This window comes from Carica papaya, chromosome 8 (genome assembly GCF_054855325.1).
Source record: "Carica papaya isolate Zhongbai chromosome 8, ASM5485532v1, whole genome shotgun sequence".
In the NCBI taxonomy this organism is placed as follows: domain Eukaryota; kingdom Viridiplantae; phylum Streptophyta; class Magnoliopsida; order Brassicales; family Caricaceae; genus Carica; species Carica papaya.
In genome coordinates, this window is record NC_142316.1 from 11380192 (window position 1) to 11397387 (window position 17196).

At 33.2% G+C, this 17196-nt stretch overlaps 1 protein-coding gene across 3 annotated transcripts; it reads right to left on the reverse strand.

Moving 5' to 3' along the window:
* Positions 1-816: 816 nt before the first annotated feature.
* On the reverse strand, positions 817-14703 carry LOC110810737 (Gut esterase (DUF1350)). Of its 3 annotated transcripts, XM_088210238.1 has the most exons (10): positions 14416-14691; positions 14234-14303; positions 13712-13836; positions 13324-13432; positions 13104-13167; positions 12971-13026; positions 12541-12648; positions 2498-2647; positions 1777-1947; positions 817-1332 (listed from the first exon to the last, which is right to left on the reverse strand). In XM_088210238.1, exons 1-10 carry the CDS (start codon positions 14634-14636, stop codon positions 1099-1101), a joined length of 1308 nt encoding a protein of 435 aa, XP_088066364.1. In that variant the 5' UTR covers positions 14637-14691; the 3' UTR covers positions 817-1098. The 3 variants fall into 3 exon arrangements, with proteins under 3 accessions (XP_088066364.1, XP_021892700.1, XP_088066365.1); XM_022037008.2 differs by lacking the exons at positions 817-1332; positions 1777-1947 and adding an exon at positions 6413-6828 and having other exon boundaries at positions 2505-2647; positions 14416-14701; XM_088210239.1 differs by lacking the exons at positions 817-1332; positions 1777-1947 and adding an exon at positions 6413-6828 and having other exon boundaries at positions 2626-4858; positions 14416-14703.
* Positions 14704-17196: the final 2493 nt, after the last annotated feature.

The following is a 17196-nucleotide window of genomic DNA, read 5'->3' on the forward strand; positions in this document are numbered from 1 at the left end:
TCAGCAAACTTAAACGGTGACTTAAAAGGTGATTTTGTTTTTAAAAACTTCTGGGGAATGGCGTGGCTTCCTTAGTAGGTTCAAAAATTATTGACGGATTGTTTGTCCTTCAACCATTGCTGTCTAGGGCTGCTTTATTCATTTATTTCCCTTTTGTAATAATCCTTAAGCTTCCCTTTATCTTGTTATCAATTAATTTTAAATCATTCTCTTAGCTTGAAAAGAAAAACATCACCAGACTTAAGCCTATTCTGGCTGCTCCATCTGCATCCCTACTTAAAATATCAGGACCTGCAGTTTGGGAAAGATGGAATGCGGTGAAGATGGCTGAAGGGTTTGCAATTATATGCTTTGCAACTGGCTTACAAGTCAGTTCCTTTACATGCTAGGATCCTCCATAGACCATGCCTAGTCCTTGATCAAGATAACCTGTGTTCTATGGCAGCATTTTCTAGGTATTAATTTTGAATCCGACCATATTCCTCTATTTCAATATTGAATCGCAGAATGATAGACGTGTAAAATAGAAGTTGTTGAGAATCAATTTTCAATCTGTTACGCTGTATATACATGTTATAAATAAAATAATATAGAGCTTCAATAAAGAAAATATTCATATTGTCTAGTCTTTAAGTTCCATTATGGAAAAAACCAAAGAACTCATACAATATGACGCTGAATAAAGAGATGGTTTGTAGCTTTCACTGGAATTTGAGCAGAAAACACGAGGAATGCTACATGTATTTTCAAAAGAAATGTCAGGCAAACTTTTATTCAAAAGTCCTGTAATTATTTCTGATATTGGGAGATCAAAAATTCAAATAAAAAATTAGATCTGATAGCCGGTTACAACCGGGAGTTATTTCCAAGGTATTTCTGTACATAGACCCTCCTCAGTTTGCTTCTAAAACAAGGGGGAAAAAGAGTAACTTGAAAAGTTTACAAGTAGTATTTCATTTCTATACTCAAGAAATCCTTGATTTGAAATGACAGTTACAGCAGAAGCTACTGCCTTTTGAATCTTCTTGAAGGCAATAACCTAGTATTAATCCAGAAATACTCCTTTCCAGTGTTTTGGCCTGATGTTAATGTCCTAATCTAAGGCCTCAGTAGTTTGGGTCCGCTGTTTGAAGCCATCCAAGACGTGATTACGTCCACCAGCAATTCAACATCCTTGGATATTTCTGCACGGAGGATCTTTGAATCCACACCTAATGAATTACCTACTTCTTTCACAACTGTTTCCCACGGTGTTCCAGCTGTCAGATTTGCAAAAAGTTCACTTCCACGATTTACAGCATCTGCCATAGCTGGTGGAACATCTGGCAGGGCCTGCAAGATAATTGAGCAGAACGTGTTATTCGGGGTAGAAGACAAAGCAAGAGAATTGGAATTAGAGAAGATGAACAGAGAAAAAGATGGATTGGGAGAAGAGAATAGGAAAATGTGAACAGAAAACAAAATATTGGGAAAGGGGCAAGGTCTCATCTCAATGCTTCAATCAAAATGCTACTTGTTCTGAAACTAGGCATCAAAGACAAGCAAATAAGGAAAATTAAACTCCAAAAGTAGAAAATATGGTCTAACTCAATAATCTGAATCAACTTTTAAAACTATATATAATTGGTTGATCCACCGCCAAAAAGTTGCTTGTCTCCATTAAGTACTTGAACTTTGAATAAAAAGTTATAGTTCTTTTGAAAACTGCAATTTATAAATATTTTAACAGGATAAAAGCCATGGTGATTGATAACTGAAGGTTGGTACAAAACATACCTGTTGTAAAGGAAGCCCGTGATCTCCGGGCAATAACCGAATTGACATGTCTAGCATTGAACTAATGGCTGACTCTGAACTAAGCACCTGAGCTAGTGTTGATGTCTCATCAATTGTGTCATCTTTGAACTTTATGAGAAGATTCCTCGAAACACCATAGTATGACTTTATCTGAAAGAATGTTTTAAGTGTCAACAGTAGAAAATCTATAAACAACAGGAAAGTTCAAATACGAGAAAAAAGATCAGTGCAGAAGAGAGTTGCATTTTTTTTACAAGTTATTCTAGAACTTTTTGTTTTTGAAAGAAAAAGTATAATATTTGTATTAACAAGGTATCAAAGAACTTAAAAGAAAAAAGTACTATACTAAGAAATTTTCAATCATTTTATGGAAAAACCCCTCAAGTAGTCTGTTGAAGTATCCTAAAGTTCCAGATTTGGACCTAGCCGTTAACTAAGTACTGTCTCCTACTCACTGATCATCGCACCATGCAATGCACCATCACTCAAAGCATCAAAATTGTCACTGAACACCTTTAAGAAAGACGAGCTGATTTTACATATCAACTTCTGAAAAGTAATAGAAGATCAAGACACAAAATAATCAAAGTTTACAAAACATGATAAATTAGTTCATCATACAAAATGGCCCATAAAGACAACCATGGAAGACTTAATGTAATTACCAAGGTGTATCAACAGTTAAAGAGGCTTCACTTACAAGTCGTCGTGTTTCTTCTGGTTTTGGAGAAAAATCTTCTCTTCCTTTAACTAAGTCCATGTATAAATGCGGAAGTTGCTCAACTAAAGGAAGAACTTGTTTCATGATGGGAGGAGTAAGGTTCTCAATTTGCTTCAGAGTCATTTCTGCCTGCAAGTCAATTTTTCAGTAAGAGAGGATCTATATAATAAATGATAGCAAAGGCACATTAAAAGGACAAGTTTTCTAAGTGCATTTCCATGGCAAAGGTGGATAACAAGCACACAATTACAGACAAGATGAGGCTCAAAATCCATGCATCAAATATAAAGAATTATCAGTGAAGAAAAGGAGCAAATGCCATAAGAAAAGGCTTCTACTAATTCATCCAAAAGTATACTCTAGGAATCAACTTCTTGTAGAAGTTTAATTTTTTATAAAGATTGATATTTCATAGAAATCTCCCTATGAAACAGAATCATAGTTGACTTCCGTAACTAAAAGTTCTTTTCTTTTTATGAAATTGATTTATGTAAGAATTAGAGAAAGAACTACTGAATATTTACTTATATTTCATTATATAGAGTTAGGAGTATATGTACATAGAAGTGGGATCTACATATGAGAACATAAATCATCCTATTAATGCTAGAAAATCAACTAATAATTACATAAAAATATTCCATAATGTATTTTGTAATATTCTAACACTCTCCCTCAAGATAAAACATAAATATTGATCATGCACAACTTGTTAAGATATTCAACTTAGATTCCATTTAAAACTTTTGTGAATATATCATCTAATTGTTCTCTTGTTCTCACATAACTGATAGAAATCAAGTTTTCCTTAATCTTCTTATGAATGAAGTGACAATTACTCTCGATGTATTTGGTTTTTTTATGGTACACCAAATTTGAGATAATATGAAGGATAACTTGATTATCATTCCAAAGTTTTGAAAGTAATATGAGATTCAAACCTACTTCCATTAAGAGGTGTTGTATCTATAAGACTTCACATGTGAACTGAGTCATAATTTTGTATTCACACTCTACACTGGACCAGAACACAATGGTCTGCTTCTTACTCTTCCATGATATCAAGTTCTCACCAATGAAAACACAATAACCTGTAGTGGATCTTCTATTAATTTTAGATTTAGCTCAATTAGCATCTGCAAAGCATTTAATGTGAGTGTACCCATGATGGCTGAATAGTATACCAAGTCCTGAAGCACCTTTTAGGTAGTACAAAATCTATTTAAAACCTTTCAATGTTTGACTGTAGGTGCATATATAAATTGACTAACAACATTGACAGGATATGCAATATCTGAACGAGTTCCTGTGAGATAATTTAGTTTCCCAACTAATCGTCTGTACCTTTTCAGATCATCAAGAGGGTCATTATCATCTTTAGTAAGGTGTACGTTTGGTACCATTATTGTGTTACATAGTTTACCTCTCAACTTTCCAGTTTCTGCAAGTAAATCAAATACATATTTCTTTTGAGATAAGAAAATCTTTTTCTTACTTCTTATTACTTCTACTTCCAATAAGTATTTTAACTGACCCAAGTCTTTGATGTGATACTTGGTATGTAGAAATAATTTGAGAGAGGATATTCCTGCACATCCATCTACTGTAATGATAATATCATCAACAATAGATATGAATAAACAAACAGATGAAAGTTTGGCCAATAGAGAGAAAGTATCAAAATAATCGACCTCATAAGTCTGAATATAGCCTTTTGCTACAAGTCGGGCTTTAGTCTTGCTACTTAGCCATCTAAGTTTACTTTGACTGAAAAAACTCATTTGCACCCTATGACCCTTTTTCTTTTAGGTAAATCCACCAAATCGCAAGTATGATTTTCATTGAAAGCATTTATCTCCCCAAGGATTGCGTTGTGCTAACCAGAACGATTCAAAACTTTTTTAACTGTCTTGGGTATGCAAATTGAATCTGTAGAAGCAATGAAAGAGGTAGACAAGGGAGACAAATAATCATATGAAACATAATTAGTAATGAGATAAATTGGTTGAGAAATGGTGCACTAATATTTAACTTTACGAAGACCAATAGAAAGATCAAGGTTCTACGAGGCAGAGTCAGATGACGATGGATCTGGTGTAGCACATGTGTCATTAGTCTGTGTCTTCTGGAATAAACATGAACAATTGGTGGTGGTACTTGGGTCAGAGGCACACTAACACTGTCATCAATTTGCTCAAGGAGAGCTGAAAGCATATCATCTGAAGAAATATTATTATCTGTTTGCTCAGTAGAGGCATCTGATATGAAAATATATGAGTCATTTATTTTCCGCCTCCTAACTTGTAGACTTGGACAATGAAGAGAAGAACGGTGTATTCTCTGAAAAAATAACATCAGTTGATACCAAATATTTATTGAGATCTAGATAGTAACATCGGTATCATTCTGAAGGCGAGAACATCATAAAAATACACATTTCACGACCTTTAGGTCCAATTTTGTCACACTAGATTGCACATCTCGAACATAACAAGTGTTACTAAATATTCTAAGTTACACCAGAAACAAACACTTGTTTAGAAAAATAAGATTGTAAGGAGCATCTTCATCAAGTACTATAGATGACATACGATTAATCAAGAAACATGTTATGAAAACAACATCAGCATTTGGAACAAGAGAGCTTGAGCTGTCTCAAGTAAATGCATGTTCTTTCTCTCAGCGACTCCATTTTGAGATGATGTATTAACACACGATGATTGGTGACCATGTTGAATCATATAGTTTTGAAATAAGTTTGATATATATTCCTTAATATTATCACTCTCAATACATGCACAGAAATGTTGAATTATATCTTGACTTTAGCACAAAAATCACAAAAGTGAGAATATTTCAAAACAATTATTCATAAAATATATCAAAATCATTTGAGAAAATCATTCATAAAGATAAGAAAATACTTAAAGCTTTTTTTGAACGGAACAGAATAGGGGCCCCCAAACATCATAATGAACTAACTCAAAAGTAGACTCAGCTCGTCTATTGACCCTTGAATCTGACAGACTACGATGATATTTTACAAACTAACATGACTCGTAATTCAATAAATGTACATCATGAAATTGAGAATATAACTTCTTCAACACAGATAGAGAAGGATGTCCTAATTGGTAATGTATTTCAAATAGAAAAATAATACTAGAACAGACAACAAATAGAGGAACCCAGGTATCAAGAATATAGAGACCATCTGATATATTTCATTTACTAATAATTTGTTTCGTCATAAGATCTTGAAAAACACAGTGATAATGAAAGAATGTAATACATCAATTCAAATATTTAGTCTAACTTACTCATAGAAATAAGATTGCAAGCAAATTTAGGTAGATTTAATAAAGATGACAAAGTAATAAATGAAGTTGGTTTTTTAGTCCCGGAACCCACAATGCTATAGTTCGATCAATCAACAATAATTATAGGAAAAAGTGTTTTGTGTGATTGAAAACTAAAAAAAATATTAGAATTATTTGTCATGTGATTTGTAAGACCAGAATCACTCATCCATCTATTCGAGGAGGAGATAAGACATTTTTTCTCTAATTCAGTAAGAGTAGAAAATTTATTCAAAAATTCCTGATATTAAGTGAATTTAGCATATTCAGTAGCTGAAATCATAATAGCTCTCTCAGAAGATGAACTAGCAGTAGCAGCAACAATATTCACGGCATGTGTCATCTGATTTCAATTTTGCAATTTCTTACAGTACCACTTTATATGCTCTTGATCACGATGGTAATAACATACAATATTATCATTATTTCAATACAAGAATTATAAAAAATATCACTCAAAATACCCAAAACACAATAGTCAGAGATATCCGAAAAACACTGCAAATAAATTAGAAATTTTAAGAAAACAGAATACCTCTCTACACACGAAAACCAAGAGAACCACACTACCACCACCGGAATCCATGCGTGGCCACCGAAAAGGCATGCGCCCCTGCTGGAAATCACCAAAATACCTCCTTTCAACTGGAAGTCACCACAAAACTCTAATGCGCACCTTAATCCGGAATGACACTCGCAGAAACGCCCCAAATCGCACCAGAGAGTGGAGATTCGCTTTTTGTCATGCAATCTGCTCCACCGCAGCTTTCCCTTCTTCGGCCCTCTAGTTTCATGCACAGAACCGACCGACCGAGCTCCTCTATGGCTTCTTTCCTTGAACGGGAAACCAAAACGCAAGGGAATGCGCTCCTTCGCAAGCCCGATGCACGCAGCCTCAATCCATCGCGCAAACCATCTCCTTGGCTTCTCCCGCGTACACCACCATACTGGCTAGAATCAGAACAGGCCAAAAATCAATGGTTGTTTTTCTCCGGCTCTAGGAATGGATTGTTCAACTATTTTTTTTGGTCTGATGTAATTTTGACCCGTAAAACCCCAACCCTAACCCTATATCTGATACCATGCAAGAATTAAGAAAATGAATACTTAATATTTACTTATATTTCATTACACAGAGTTATGAGTATATATACAGAGAAGAGTTATCTATATATGAAAACATAAATCATCCTATTAATGTAAGGAAATCAACTAATAATACATAAGAATATTTCGTGATATATTTTGTAATATTCTAACAATTTATATTTAATTTTCTACTAAAATTCTCTCTATAACATTTTTCTATATATTAAGCTATTATAAATTAATTATCATAAATAAAAATTTCTATAAACAGAAAATTTAATTACAAATTTTCATAACATCAGAGCTAAAAAAATCCTAGATCAATTTCTCAAAACACTGTATCCAAACAGTCTCAACCTCTTCTGGAAAAAAAATGCAAAATAATAAAAATAAGAAAACCCTAAACAGCTGCTAGCATTATTCACCAACCACCTGCTAGAGGTGGTTGACATTTCCACCACCATCAGCTCCAGAAGGGTCCGATCGGCCGACCCCAAAAGCTCACCAACAAAACTCCATAGCAAACCGCCAAACTCACCGGTGCAAGCTCTCGCAACCGTGACCTCTCACAAATCCAAACTTTTATACCATCACATCCTACACCAGCCTCCAATCTCATACCAACACCTCTAGTTAAGCTGTTGCCAAACAACCATAGTCTGTCTAGTAACGAGAAGCTGGTGTGTGAAGCCCATGCGTGGCCAGCCACAAATTGCCATGAGCAATCTGTTTTTTTCTCCTCTCTCTTGCCAATAACTAAATACAGAATGGTCACAACAAGAACCAATGATCTCTTTGAAATCATATCTCGGCCTAATGGAATTATTTCCATAAGACAATGCGAATCAGAAGCCATTCAGATTCTAATCATCAGCCATAAGCTAAATGGAAGCAACTATATTCAATGGTCTCAATCAATCAAGATGTTTATATGAGAAAGAAGAGTACTTCATTAAAGAAGCCATCCAATCGAGCGCCGAAAATCAAAAGTTCCCAAACTTGGAAGGCCGATAAAAATCTAGTCATATCATGACTGATTAACTCCATAACAAATGATATAAGTGAGAATTTCTTATTGTACAGGACGACATACAAAACTTGGAAGCAGGCAAAGGAGTTACGCTCAAGCAAAGAAAACACGTCATAAAATTTTGCCATTGAATATAGCCTCCACGACCTGCGATAAGGAGATTTATCCCTAACCCAATACTACGGTATGCTCATTAGTGATTGGAAACAACTCGATGAGTTTGAAGAACTTGCGTGAACCTATCCAGATGATACAAAATAGTATAAAAAAATTTTAGAAAGAGAAGAAATTTGAAATTTCTCATGGGATTGAATAAAGATCTAGATGAAAAGAAGGAATAATATTTGGAATGAAACCATTACCTAAAATTTATGAGGTATTTCCGAAGTAAGAGGAGAAAGTAAAGAAGTAATGTTAGAAAATGGATTCACAAGTCCTACTACAAAGCAAAAATCTGTTTTGGCTATTCGGGGTCCTCATCCCAACTCAGACAATCGACAAAGGGAAACCTGTAGTGTGATTATTGTAGAAAACCAAGTTATACTTGAGACAGTTGTTGAAAATTTTATAGAAAACCAGTTAATTGAAGACTACAAACTCAGCTAAAAACAAAGGAAAAGAAAAATTATGTATCTATTGAGGAAATTGTAACCGCTAAGGAATCATATGCATTCAGCAAAGAGCATATAGAAGTCTTCCAAAAAAGTTTCCTACATCAAAGCTCCATTAGTAACAATATTGGATTTAGGACAACTAACCCAAAAAGGTAATTCTTTTAGTACTCTTAATAATATTTCTGGAAGTCAAAATATTTGAATCATTGACAAAGAGGCACCTGACCACATGACAGAAAGTAAAATGTTCCTCCAAGAATATAATCCATATAATGAGAACCTCACAGTAAAATTATCGGATGGATATCACTCAAAAGTAGTCAGAATAGGTGATATCCCCATCTCAGAGGAGTTAACCTTAAAAGAAGTACTTTATGTATTTAATTTGGATTGCAACTTGTTATCAGTAAGCAAACATGCCCAAGATCATAACCATATTGCTAGATTCTTCTCAAACTTATGTGAATTTTAGGAGTTGGATTCAAGAAGGATGATTGGCGAAGCTATGGTTTATTCTGGGTTCAAGGATAATTGATATTTTAGGAGACAATCCTACAATACATTATATGTTGAGTCTCAAAACAATCCAACTTAGACAATCTTGGTATACTTATGTTATGACATCATCGATTGAGATATCCAAACTTTATATACCTTCAAAAATTTTTTCAAAACAATCTAAAAATAAAAATCTGAAAAACTTTCATTGTGAAATATATTAATTTTCAAAATATACTCGTCTATATATCCCACATTACTGTACAAAACCTCTAAACTATTTGCTAAGGTACATAGTAATATATAGGGACCATTTAGAATTAAAAATAATATTAGTACTACATGGTTTATATCCTTTGTAGATGATCATACAAAAATTACATGCCTATTCATCATGAAAGAAAAATCAGAAGTTGATCATGCATTTAGAAAATTCAATAACATAGTCCTAACTCAATTGCAGACAAAAATATAAATGTTGAAGACAAGCAATACAAAAAATACTTTGAAAAAGAATTGAATTGGGCATATATGTTGAAAAAGATGGGGATTATTCATCAAAATTCATGTGTTAATACCTATCAACAAAACAGAATAGCTTAAAGGAGGAATAAATATCTCTTGGAAGTTGTCGGTCTCTTATGTTTACAACTCAAGTTCCAAAATTTTCCGAATGAGAAGTTGTTTTAACTACAATCCTTACCTTATCAACATAACGTTTTTCCAGGTCCTTGAGTTTCAAACACCTTATCAACTTATGCTCCAATACTTTCCTACCACTCGACTTCCATTTATCCTACCTATCAAAATCTTTGGTTATTCAGTCTTTGCACATACACAACTACCACATAAACAAAAGAAGACATCAAATCAATAAAATGCATCTCTATTGGGTATTTATTGAACCAAAAGAAATATGAATGTTATTCACCAGTCACCTGAAAGTTTTATAACTCCATAGATATCGCGTTTCGTGAAAACCAATCTTACTAAATAATTGGTATTTAAGGAAAGAAGAATACACAAGAATTCAAATTTTGGGACTCTAATATTGAATATTTTCATCATTCTCCAACTAAACCTATTCAGTCTCTAGAAAACATAGATCGAGATGAGACATCTAGATTTGAATCTACTCACCACACTGAGAAACCTCAAGTTTACGTTTACACCAGAAGGAACAAGAACAGAAAGAGGCACAACACCTTATTAGAATCATGAATCCAATCCAAATTCAGATACGATATCATTGAATACTTCAGAAAATCAAGAGTTTTGAATATAATCAATGTCAAACAAATCATAATATATTTGTGAAGCATGATCCTTCAAAAAAAAGGAGAATCCTCATCTTTGTATATGATATAATAATTACAAGAAATGATAAAAAAGAAATACTCAGACTAAAAAACATCTTAGCTTAAGGATTTGAGATTAAATGCCTAAAAAATCTCAAGTACTTCTTGAGAATGAAAATTGTTATATCAAAGAAAGGAATTTCAGTTTCTCAGTAAAATATAGTTTGGATCTTTTAAAAGAGATTGAAATGTTTAGATATAAGTCCGCAAACACCCATGGAACCTAATATTGAACTGGGAAGTAACATTGACAATGCTCCAGTTGACAAAGAAAGATACCAACATTTAGTGATAAATTGATTAACCTCTCGCATATGAGAGCAAATATGAGTTTTGCTGTCAATATGGTAAGTCAATTCATGAAAAACCCAACTGAAGAACATATAAAAACAGTGTTTCGGATTCTCAAGTATTTAAAAATGACATTTGAACAAGGATTGTTTTTTCAAGAAAAATAGAAGCCAGGTAGAAATATATACTGATGGAGACTGGACTGGTTCTATAACTAATAGAAAATCCATCTCTGAATATTGTACATACATATAGGGAAATCTAATTCTTTGGAGAATGAGCATTCCATGGTCTCAAGAGTAGTGCTGAGGCTGAGTTTAGAGTTTTAATACGTGATTATCTGTGAAAGAATGTGGATACAAAAGGTATTGGGTGAATTGAGAATTTTCTATTTCGAGCCTATGAAGGAGTACGTGACAATCAATCTATAATAAAAGTAGCAAAAAACTCATTCATCATGGTCGAACTAAGCATGTGAGGATTGATAAACACTTTGTTGAAGAGAAGATAGAGTCAGGAGCATTATCCTTGTGACATATTTAGTCTTGCCATCAAATTGCAAATATTTTCATAAAGACATTACACAGGCGGGCTTTCAAAGAACTGAGTTCCAGGCTTAGTTTGCTCATGATTAGGGGGGAGCGTAGGAATCCATTTCTCACATAAGTCTAATTCTTATACAGACTGATATTTTTAGAGAAATCTTTTTATCAAGCAGAATTATAGTCGACTTCTATAACTGAATGTTCTTTTTCTTTTATGGGGACTAATTTGTATTTAGTTTTCTATTAAAACTCTCTTTAACATTCTTTCTATATATTCAATTGTTGCAAATAAGTATCATGAATAAAAATTCAATAAATAAAACATTTAATTAGAAATTTTCATATACAAATGCAAAGTGTAAAAGCCGAAACCCAGCTAGCTTAAAATTAGTGTTGATGGCTCGGTAGTTGGTGATCCAGGCAGGAACATGGATGAAGATGGGTGAAACTCATTTAGATATAGGTCACTGGTAATGTATATAAAACATGACCAGCTAAATTTTAAGCCATTTGCATTTTTTTTTTTTAATTTTTAAGCTTATAAGCTCTTAAAACATAAGCTGATCTATTTTGAAGTAATATCAAGAGTAAGAGCTCTGATTGAGTTAGCTTAATTTTTAGAAGTTATTAAGATAAAAGAAGGAAGCAGATAAAAGTAGCTTCTTGTTTGGGACTAATTTTCAGCTTATACACCAAAAGAACTTACTAAATACTTATAGCAGTCTATTTTTCTCAAACTCAGACTATAAGCTCCAAAAAGAAATAAATCCAACCAGGATATATATATTGGTTTAAGAGAAGAAAACATGTGCAAATTCGTTAGCAAATGCAGATTCATTAGCAAAAGGGAGCCAACATGTAAAACCAGGGGCTTTTAATCATGTAAAGATATCCAGTTCCAAAAAACTGTTTAGCAATATGATTTGATTTAATATGAATGGAGTACCACTTCAATAATAATAATAACAGATAGTTCTAGACATAGAGTATAATAGTGTTTGTTCACATAGCCTTGAACAGGAAACAGGAGGACTTCTATGCCATAATTAAACTCCATTTTGTGAAATGATCATATCTCCAAATAACCAGTACAGAATGAATGCATCATGATATGATGAACGGAGACCTGATGATCCAATAACAAGAGGTAGATGATTTTCATATGTGCAACTAAAGTACCATGCTTCAAAAATATTATTCTGCGAGTCATAAAAAGATGCTAGGGCCTTAAATCTCACCCCAAGGCGAACTGTTGGTGATGATGCAATCTGGGATAGAAGTGGTCCAATCCTTTGGGCCATTGGGACAATAACAGGTGAGAATAAAGGGATAGCTAAACTTGCTTCCTGTGCAATCATGATAGAGCATGATCATCCTCAAATCCATGGGGAAAATAAAGAGTCAAATGGATAAAATGAAAAACATAAAATTGCCTGATTTAATATAATAAGCTTCCCTGAGAAGAGGAAAACACAGAGAAAATTCAACGCGTTCGTATGAAAACAGGGTAAGGAGCAGATAGGACCTTCCCCACTTAACAAACTAGGTGTATACTCTACCTTAGTGTAGCATTTCATCTCACAAGAGACTCCATGCAAAACCTATTATGTGGCACACCACTAGAGGCAAACTTCTCTGTCTTTGAAATGTACATAAGAACTCAATTACCTTGTTGTTGAATGCCATGAACACATTCCCATTTCTTTGCACAGCATATCTTGATCCTGAACAATGAAGCCTTTAATCTAATAAAACCAGTGGCACCCTTAAAAGTAACAAAATATTTGAAGATTTCCAATACCAATCAAGAGGTGGATGACAGATCCCAAAGAATGGCCAATTCCAAAAGTAGGAAGATCTTGTACCTGTATAACGAAACAGTCTTTAGACTCCTATGTCTCTTTGTTCCTAGTTACACATAAACCATCAGTAAACTATTTTTCTATATATATTTTCCTCTTTTGTGAAAAAAGAATTCAATGCAGAAATGGCATTTTTGCATATTATATTTCCAAACTCACTGTTTCTTGCAGAAACCGGCAACATCTATCAAATTTAAACTGTACTTCATCTGCAATGAGGAAGTGGTCAAATCCACTTGCGTAAGGAGTTGCAATTACCAATATACCCCTGGTTGACCAAAAAAAATTAAATGGTTAATTTGTTCTGGTCTTAGCAACAAATGATTCTAACAGTCACTTTAAAACTAAACTTTCTAGGACACAACCAACAGCAAAATTGCAGCTTAAAGAATTAAAGGTCATAGTTCAAATTCTAATCCTAAATTATTGAAAAAGGAAATAGAGTTTGAGAACCGAACAAATACATCCATCTTGCATGCATACCAATGGACTGGTATCAGGTAACACAATAAATGGGCAATCACCCCTTCATACTATAACAACTCACTTTTCTGAAAGGCGCTCAAGGAACAAACGGTAGGTAAGCTGAGGCGCTGCTCCAACAAATATACCACCAATAAAATGAACAACTGACTTAGGACTCGAGCTTCTTGGCTTGAGGATCCATGCTCCCTATAAGAATTTGATGAGGAACTCATCAGAGAAGATTAGAAGGACCAACTTTTTTTTTCTCCAAACTGATAGATTACTAAAATGAAGAAAAATATATGCATCCAGATTCTATATGTTCACACATTAATCCTTGACAACAGAAATAACTCAACGTACACACGTTAATTCATCTCATGCCCTTCTAATTTGCCCCTGCTAAAACTAAGTAAATGACACTAGGTTCAAAATTCATTCTCAAAGAGAAAAATATGAACTTGTAGAAACAATGTTAAAACAATTCTTAGTTCCATAATAATGAGTCAGGAATTCTAACAGGAAAATACGACTGATGAGAAACAAACGGGGCATTACCCTAAAACAAAAAGGTAATCGAGAGAGAAGTTCTATCATAGATTACCTCAACCTCAGTCCAGTTTGTGGAAGGACCCCAAGGACCTTGGGATTGTTTTACAGTCTCCGTCAGTAATCTGAGAATTCACAGAGATACCTCTCAATCATAGAGTACCGGTTTTTAATTTATGGGTAACGATCAGTGATGAGAAATTGAAAAGCTTTAAGGGTTGCAGACGGGGGCCATACCTCTCAATCTCAGCATAAAGTTGAATACCCGTAGGTTGTGACTGTTTCTTATTCGTATCATCGTTGTTGCAGTAGATTCTGCCATTAAAATTCTTGGTCTTTACAGAACGAAGACAAGGAGGATGAAGGTGAGTAAAGTCAGAGGAAGCAAGAGCGTTGAAGAATGGAGTCAGGGGCTGAATAGACGTGGATGGTTTCCATAGATAACTTGAACTAGGCATCTTCCACTAACAAAATTTGAGATCCTGGTCTTGGTCTATTTATCCTTTAATTCGCAAGGAATATGCACATAACCACCTTGTTTGGACAGGAACAGGATAAATGGGATTAATTAATCTTAATTAATTATCCATGGAAGATAATTATTCTCTCCTTAAGTATTGGGCCCTTAATTAAGGAGACCCAATCTAAGTTCTTTTCGTCTACTTATTATTTGAGCCTAAGTTAAGATCCACCTAGAAAATTTAGGTAACTTCAATTAATTGGCCTATAAAACAATTGATTTTTTAGTTACTTTATCCTAAATACAAAGTAATTAATTAAATAATTTAACTAATTGATTTAAATTAAGGGATTTAATTAAGTTTATCATATTTACTTCAATTAGTTTCATTACTTAATGTTTATATGATAAACTTAATTAATCGTATAGACAACATATTAAAACTTAATTTGATTTTTCTTGATCTTCAATTGTGTATTATGATGTGCATGACACATGAAAAGTCTTAATGTATTGCATTGATATGTTGCATGTGACACATCGGTCGTGATAGATTTACATCTCTTATTGTATTGTGTTGAAATATTGTGCATGACACATCTATTGAGATACATGACATACTATATATTATGATGATATATAGTGTGTTACACACATTATTTCTTATATATAACACTATGTATTCCATGTAAAAATTTCCTGCAGAACATGAACTATTTTTCGTTACAGTAATATATTATATAGGACACATGCAATATGCCACATGATTTTCTTTTAAAAGAACTTCAATTCTTATTTTTTTATTTTTTTTAGAATTTTAAATTTATTTTTAAAATATTTTATGAAAACATCACAAAATTATTCGAAAATATTTTTCTTTAAAGATATCAAAATTTCATGTTTTAATAATTCTATAACTTAAACCAAATTATTTTATTAGAACTAAAAATTTTTTTATGAATATTTTAGCTTTATTAGAGTAACCATAGTTATCAAATTGTAGTTGGAAATTAATCATAATCAGTTGAATAGTTAACAATTAACTGTGGTTAGTTATAATTACTTTATTATTAAGATATTAGATGTAATTAGCCAGCTAATTAAGCACATTAATTGTGTATGTATAAATACCAAGATGTTATTAATGAAAATACAACTTTCATTCTGATCTCACCAAACCCAATGAGCTATTTCTCTTTGTGCTCTCACAACTGTTTCTTTTTTCTTTTGAGCATCTCTCCAATTTCTTCTTCTTGAGCTTCACATCTTATTTAGATTTTTTACAAATCTTTAATTGCTTCATGTTTCGTTTCGCAATATGGCATCAGAGCGATCTTTATATTCGATTGTTCAAGAATATTTTTGCTGATTCAAATATGGTTCAAAGAAATCTAGATTGATATATTTCCCGACACTTCAACAAATAAAGATCCATGGAAACGATATCTTTCGTTGCAGATTCCTCAAGGAATGAAGAAAACCTAGCCAACCCCTTATATCTCCACTCGAACAAAAACTTGTTGTTGCAGATCACATCGGTGCTGTTAATAGGAAAAAAAATTTCATTCATGGTCTAGATTAATGAAGATGATGCTAATTTCAAAAAACAAGCTCAAGTTTGTCGATGACACTATTCAAGTTCCAGACAAGAATGATCTTCTGTATGAGACCTGGGAGAGATGTAACACAATCGTCCTCTACTGGATCATGAGGTTGTTGTCTCCATTGATCGCTCAAAGCGTAATTCAGATCGATTACACCAAAGACTTATGGAAGAATCTTAACAATTGCTTCACACAAGGAGCTTCGGTAAGAGTATCTAACGATTTTGTAACTAAATACTATATAAAATTGAAAATATTATGGGCAAACTATTGAACTTGCGTCCAACCTGCATGTAAATGTTAATGTGTGAGTAGAAAATAATAAGAAGAAGATGAGGTTATTAGATTCCGTAAGGGATTGAACGATTTATTTTCTGTAGTTAAATCACTTACTTTAATTTTGGAGTCATTACCGCATCTATTGCACTTTTCCAACATGCAATTTCTGCTATTTATTTATAAGCAAAAAGTATGGAAATAGAGTCAAGATTATTAAGGTAGGTAGTGAAAAGCTCATATCATTCTAGAGAATAATCGTTTTGATTTGGAGGTTGCCTAAAATTAGAACGAGTGAATCGACGTGGTAGAGGTGAAGTAGGAGAAAGTGATGCTAGTGATTGAGGAGTCGGACCTGGGGAAAAATGATCAAATTGAGGCATTAAAGACTTATTTTTACTTGTCCCTGATAAATCAGTTTTTAAATTACTCTCAAGATGAATATAATCATTTGAAAATGAAGGCATAAAAAAAAATAGATTCACTATGGAAAGTTGTAGAAAAATGAGAAGAAAAATAATACACATTTTCAAAAAAGGTTACATGATGAGAAATGTTCATTCTTTTTGCTTCAAAATCATAAGAACTATAACCTTTATGTTTGTTACTATAACTAAAATGTTGGATTTTTTCTAATGTGTGGGATTAATGTGGACATTGGTATGCGTATTAAGTTAT

Coding starts and splice junctions, on each gene's coding strand:
- LOC110810737 (XM_088210238.1), bottom strand. CDS start 14,636: ATGCCTAGTTCAAGTTATCTATGGAAACCATCCACGTCTATTCAGCCC. Junction 13,027..13,103: donor TGTCATCCACCTCTTGATTG/GTATTGGAAATC, acceptor TTCATTGTTCAG/GATCAAGATATGCTGTGCAA. Junction 12,649..12,970: donor TCATGGCATTCAACAACAAG/GTAATTGAGTTC, acceptor ATGATTGCACAG/GAAGCAAGTTTAGCTATCCC.